The 6,296-nt window shown below is 44.2% G+C and overlaps 2 protein-coding genes across 2 annotated transcripts; both read left to right on the top strand.

Annotated features, from left to right (window-relative positions):
• The first annotated feature begins 2,014 nt into the window (after positions 1 to 2,014).
• Positions 2,015 to 3,022, top strand: LOC122507248. The gene has a single exon (XM_043619865.1). It carries the CDS (start codon positions 2,015 to 2,017, stop codon positions 3,020 to 3,022), a length of 1,008 nt encoding a protein of 335 aa, XP_043475800.1.
• Positions 3,023 to 4,138: 1,116 nt separating this feature from the next.
• On the top strand, positions 4,139 to 5,422 carry LOC122507247. Its single transcript, XM_043619864.1, has one exon. It carries the CDS (start codon positions 4,139 to 4,141, stop codon positions 5,420 to 5,422), a length of 1,284 nt encoding a protein of 427 aa, XP_043475799.1.
• Positions 5,423 to 6,296: the final 874 nt, after the last annotated feature.

Below are 6,296 nucleotides of genomic sequence, written 5' to 3'. Positions count from 1 at the left end.
CGTGTCTCTTTATTCTGTGATTTGGATTACAAATTTTATTTTATTCATACTTAAAAAAAATTTTAAAAAGATACTTACTTATAATGTATCGTGTCGCGTTTTAATTCATGAACAATAATTAATTTCTTTAACTTGTCATTATATAAAATTCTTGACTTGGCATATTTCGCCAGTATGATATTTCCAATCAAGTTCTCTGTATCATTTAAAAAATCGTACAAATCATTTTGCACATATACGAAATCTAAAATATAATAACATTCTTGAGAATTAAAACAAGTAAAAACACTACGAATAAATTTCAAGATAAGAAGATTATTATCAAATATAAAAACAAACTATTACAATATGTAATTTAAAGGTAAAAGTCATTCTTTTAATAAAAAATAAAAATTCCAAAGCTGTGAATATATATTTAAAAAAAATTTATCTATATTTTTACTTGTTATAACAGGATTAAGTTCATCCGACGTCGTATTGAAATTCTCATTTCCATTTGGCGTATTGTTTGTTTCCTAGTCCATTTCTTGCATACTTGTTACTATTTACATTTTATCTATCGATTTTTATGATTAGAATTTTACAAATGAAATAAAGAATTATAAAAAGGGACTTTCAAACAATATAAACATATGATGACATTTTGAGGTTGTTCGGGAAATAATGTTCCCGTTCGAATCTTCGCTCCCTTCCTGCGGGTCTTGTCCCCACCCTTATCCTATGATGGGGGCGTGGGCTACGGAATACCTCTAAGGATAATTTTCACAGTGAGTCCAATATAAAAGCTGAGTTCGAGTGCGCAAGAAGTGAGTAGCTGTACTTCAAACCCACGTCGAAGTGTATTTGTTAATTGATAATTGTTAAGTATCACGAATTGTATATCTTATGTAATCGATTTCATGTAAAATAAAGAGTTCAACAAAAGAATATAACAAAATGGTCCTTCGAGCCGGATTTTAAGGAGGAGAAGTACGAACCCACGCTGAAAGCATCAAGAGGACTTGACCTGAACCGTTGGTTGATTTTATCAACCTATCAGTGAGTGACATGTGAGTGAAAATCATCTTCTTTTCCGTTTATTAGCTAACGCTCATAATTCAATTACACGCAAGGACGACGTGGTATCTTGTATCAGATCCGTAAGTCCAGTCAATATTATATAATTTAAATTCTATCATTCAACTAGAGGACGTTATCACTGCTCCCTACTTAGCTCTCTCTCTCTCTCTCTCTCTCTCTCTCTCTCTCTCTCTCTCTCTCTCTCTCTCTCTCTCTCTCTCTCTCTCTCTCTCTCTCTCTCTCTCTCTCTCTCTCTCTCTCTCTCTCTCTCTCTCTCTCTATCTCTCTCTCTCTCTCTCTCTCTCTCTCTCTCTCTCTCTCTCTCTCTCTCTCTCTCTCTCTCTCTCTCTCTCTCTCTCTCTCTCTCTCTCTCTCCCTTATTATTTCCTCCTTATCTGTACCTTACACAGGCTCATGCGTACCCACCCAAATGAGTCATCCGACTACCTGTAAATAATAAAACTCTCTCTCTCTCTCCTTCTTTCAATCTCTTTCTCTATCCCTTATTATTTCCTCCTTATCTGTACCTCACACAGGCTCATGCGTACCCCCCCAAATGAGTCATCCGACTACCTGTGAATAATAAAACTCTCTCTCTCTCTCTCTCCTTCTTTCAATCTCTTTCTCTATCCCTTATTATTTCCTCCTTATCTGTACCTCACACAGACTCATGCGTACCCCCAAACGAGTCATCCGACTACCTGTGAATAATAAAACAAAATAAATTGAGAAACCAAACAAATGAGAAACCAGGGGATTTTCCCCTCGTAAATGAATCGCTTTCGACCGTCAGGTCAAGCAGACTGAGAACCTTCAAAGCTGACGCCTTGCTCGTCACCTGAACAAGGACTAACTCTACAAACGATTAGTCGAGAAATAAAATAAACCAAGAGCGATTCTACAATCCTCTACAGCCAGTGAGGCTGCACGCTAAATTAACCCTTTAATTTCTAGGATGAACACAAGACCTCAACTCGAGCTGGCATCAGTTATCAAGCGAGGAGTGGAAGCTACACAGGACGTACGAATAAACCAATGGACCCTAGGATTAATAGACAGCCGCATAAACCTATTGGAATCTTACTGGAGTGATTTCAAGAGCAACCATGTGGCACTCATTTACGAGGCGGGAGAAACAATCAACACCGATCCATACTTCACAGAAGGCAAGTACTACGAGACGGAGACGGATTACATCATGGCAAGGGGACTACTGCTCGATCTCCAAACCCGACTACGACCCGCAGCGAGCCAGGTCAATCAGAGTCAACCGACTCAACCTCCTAGCTCATCCCAATCAAGACTACAAAGGATTACGATAGCCCCATTCAATGGAGACCGACAGCAATGGGAATCTTTCAAAGATCTATTCAGATCCATGATCCACGAAGATCCGACCTTGAAAGATGTGGAAAGACTTTACTATTTAAAATCTCTTGTCACTGGAGAAGCTTCGACGGCCATCCAAACAATACCAATTACTGGAGAAAATTACGCGACTGCCTGGGCTACGTTGGAAGCACGATACGATAACAAGTATCTACTAGTCCAGAGTCACCTAATCAGCTTGAGGAGACTACGCCACATCAAGGAGGAATCCCTGGCAGAAATTCAAAAACTGATAGATGAACTCAAACGACATCGGGATCAACTCCGAGCACTTGGACGTCCAGTGGATTACTGGGATGATTGGTTCGTGTCCATCGCTACCGACATCATGGATTCAACCACAAGAAGAGACTGGGAAGAAGAACTACAAAGGCTAACTCCAGTCGGCGGACTGTCGAACGAATTCTACCCCTCCTTCGACCAACTTTTAACCTTTTTGCAGAGGCGAAGTCAGACTCTTAGGTCACTCGAGATAAGTCGCAACCGATCAACAACCAATTCTTCCAAATCGACACACAGCTCATCAACTAGACAGGCAACCACTGCCGTCACGATGACTTCAAAGTGTGCTTAATGCAAAGAAGCACACTACGTGGGACACTGTGAGACCTTCAAAAAAATGACGCTCACTGAACGTCGAGACCTAGCCAAGCAAAAGAAACTTTGCTTCAATTGCTTAAAAGCCAATCACCTGTCTTCTGCTTGCCCGTCAACGCAGAGCTGCCGAACATGTAAGCGACCACACCACACACCTCTACACAACAGCCTAGAAAAAAGGCCAGCAGGTCAAACTTCATTTGGACCGACTCCCAAAAAACAGATGCGGAAACTCACCCTTCAAAACAAGAGGAAAGACGATCCTGACTCCCACTGCTACCGACTGCACTAGTGACCCTGGGGGATGGGGAACGCCGCCGGATAAAAGCCCGAGCCCTCATAGACCCTTGTTCAGAAGCCACCTTAATAGAGAATACCCTGGCACGGAAACTAGGCACTCATCTAGAAAATCACCAACTGAGCATCTCTGGCATAACAGGGTCGCCTATGGACTCAGCAAGAGTCAAGACCAAAATCTTCTTACATCCAACAGGTCAACAGGACCCGATACAAGTCGAGGTTTATGGACTTAATCACATTGGCATTACTACTCCAACTTCCGTGCTAAATCACAATGTCAACGAATTCAGTGGACTCAAACTCGCCGATCCGGACTTTGCAACACCAGCCAAAGTTAACATCATACTCGGCGCAAACGTTTACAGTCAAATCCTCCGTCCAGGAATCGAAAAAATGAACCGAATCCTAGCCCAAAACACGGTCTTCGGTTGGATCATCACAGGAGTCACCAGAGGAAGAGATAACGATACGACAGTGAACGTTGCCTCTACTACGATGACAAGCGAAGAGGAAACGTGGAACGCTCAAATAACGAATCTCCTTCAAAAATTCTGGTCAATTGAAGAGATTCCAACCAGACCAAGAATCTCCCCCGACGATTTAAAATGTGAAGAACTCTTTGCGACACAACATAGCCCCTCTACTTTTAAACAACAAAGCGCTCAAATCGCTAGGATCAAGTCTGTCAGCAGCTCGACTCGTTTTACTGACACAACAACGAAGAATGCAAAAAGATGACCAACTCAAGGAAGAATACGTCCGATTCATGAAAGAGTACTGTCAATTAGGTCACATGAGAAGGCTATCTCCACAGGAAATAAAAGACAATTCTATTAAGAGCAATTACATTCCTCACCATGGTATATGGCAGCGAAACGATGACAGCAAAAAACTTAGAGTCGTCTTCAATGCATCTCGCCCGACATCATCAGGTCACAGTCTCAACGACGCCCTCTACGCTGGACCAAAACTGCAGAGTGATATAGCCACCGTCGTTACACATTGGAGGCAGTACAAAGTCGCGTACTGCGCTGACATCAAGATGATGTTCAGACAAATCCGAATCAGACCAGAGGACACTCATCTCCAAAGAATCATCTGGAGTCCAGATCCCGATCAACCCGAAGAACACTTCGCTCTACTTACCGTTACTTACGGAGAAGCCAGCCGACGTGCGATGGCAGCGACGGTGTATTCTTGCACTAACAACTCTGCTCACCTATTGGCAGCCAAAACCAAGCTGTCACCGATTAAAAGCCTGATCCCCACGACCAAACCCAACGCGAGAATGACGATTCCACGATTAGAACTCCGAGCGGCTCTTCTAGGAGCAAAATTAATCCAACTACAAGCCGAAGCACTTGGCGTTAAGTTGCACGACTGTTTCGCATGGAGTGACTCGCAAGTGGTTATAAGCTGGCTTAATTCAATTCAACCAATGGGAAATGAATTGGTGGACAATTATATCGTCCACATTCAGGAACTGCTACCAGGCGTCAAATGGCGATACGTACCGTCAGAAACCAATCCAGCAGATCTTGCCACGAGAGGTACCGACATCGAAGGTCTAGCTAGCAATCGACTCTGGTGGCAGGGTCCCTCCTGGCTCCAACAAAACCAAGAAGAGTGGCCTCAAGAAATCTCGACTAGCTCTGCTAACGTCCCAAACAACGAAACCCTGCCCTCTCTCCATTGCCTCGCAACTCAAGCGACCGAGACAATATTCGACCGATTCTCCTCCCTTATAAAACTTCAGAGAGCCTTAGTTCGATGCCGAAGAATATTCCAATCCCCAAATACCCAGGTCAACTCGATCCCTCCGCTCGCACCTACAACTACTGAGGAAATGAAACGGGAATTTCTTACATGTGTTAAGATGTCACAAGAACAAGACTTTTGGCACGAGATTCAACTCTTGGGACAAGGTAAATTTGTTCCGGTTGGGAGTGCCATAGCTCGATTAAAGCCGTTTCTAGATGAACAGACCATCCTAAGGGTCGGTGGAAGACTTGAAAATTCATCCCTTAACGATGAGGAAAAACACCCCCCCCCCTTCTATCCAGCCACAGTCATCTAGCCGACCTGATTATAGACTGGGCTCATCAAAGAGCTCTTCATGCAGGTCCGACGGTAACTTACTCCTACGTGTTGAGGAAGGCATGGATCATCGGAGGCAGAGCCAAAGTCAAATCCTTCGTCCGCCGATGCGTAGTCTGTAGCAAAACCTCAATGAAGACGACAACCCAACTCATGGGTGATCTGCCAGCAGCACGAGTCAATCCGTCAAGGCCGTTCAGCAGAGTCGGCGTAGACTACGCTGGACCATTCCAAATCGCTAGGTCAAAGGGAAGAGGAATCTGAACGTTTAAAGGATACGTCGCCGTCTTTGTTTGTCTAGCAACCAAGTCCATCCATTTAGAACTTGTTGGCGACCTCACCACGGATAGCTTTCTTGGAACCCTGTCTCGTTTTGTCGGTCGTCGTGGACGCCCGGTCGAATTATGGAGTGATAACGCTACCAACTTTCGGGGAGCTGACCTTGAGCTCCACAAACTGTTTCTCGAAGCCAAAATTGATTGGAACAGAGTAAAGGAATTCCTCACCCAAGATCAAATCAAGTGGTCTTTCATACCCCCTCGGCCCCTCATTTCGGCGGCCTTTGGGAGGCCGGCGTCAAGTCTATGAAGACTCACCTTCGACGTATCACTGGCTCTCGAAGGCTAACTTACGAGGAATTTGCAACACTGCTCGTTGAGGTAGAAATGGTGCTCAACAGCCGTCCAATGATCCAGCTTACTGGCGACCTCGAAGACCTCGACGTGTTAACCCCAGGGCATTTCTTAGTTGGTACCGCACTCACTTCTATCCCTCAACCTTTCTTAGCCGAAGCAAATTTAGACCGCCTCAACCACTGGAAGCTCGTGCGTAGAATGCGCGACCACTTTTGGCGC

Source organism: Leptopilina heterotoma, unplaced genomic scaffold, assembly GCF_015476425.1.
Source record: "Leptopilina heterotoma isolate Lh14 unplaced genomic scaffold, ASM1547642v1 Lhet_455, whole genome shotgun sequence".
NCBI lineage: Eukaryota > Metazoa > Arthropoda > Insecta > Hymenoptera > Figitidae > Leptopilina > Leptopilina heterotoma.
The sequence above is the reverse complement of the archived record's forward strand: the minus strand, read 5'-3'. Positions and strand labels throughout refer to the sequence as shown.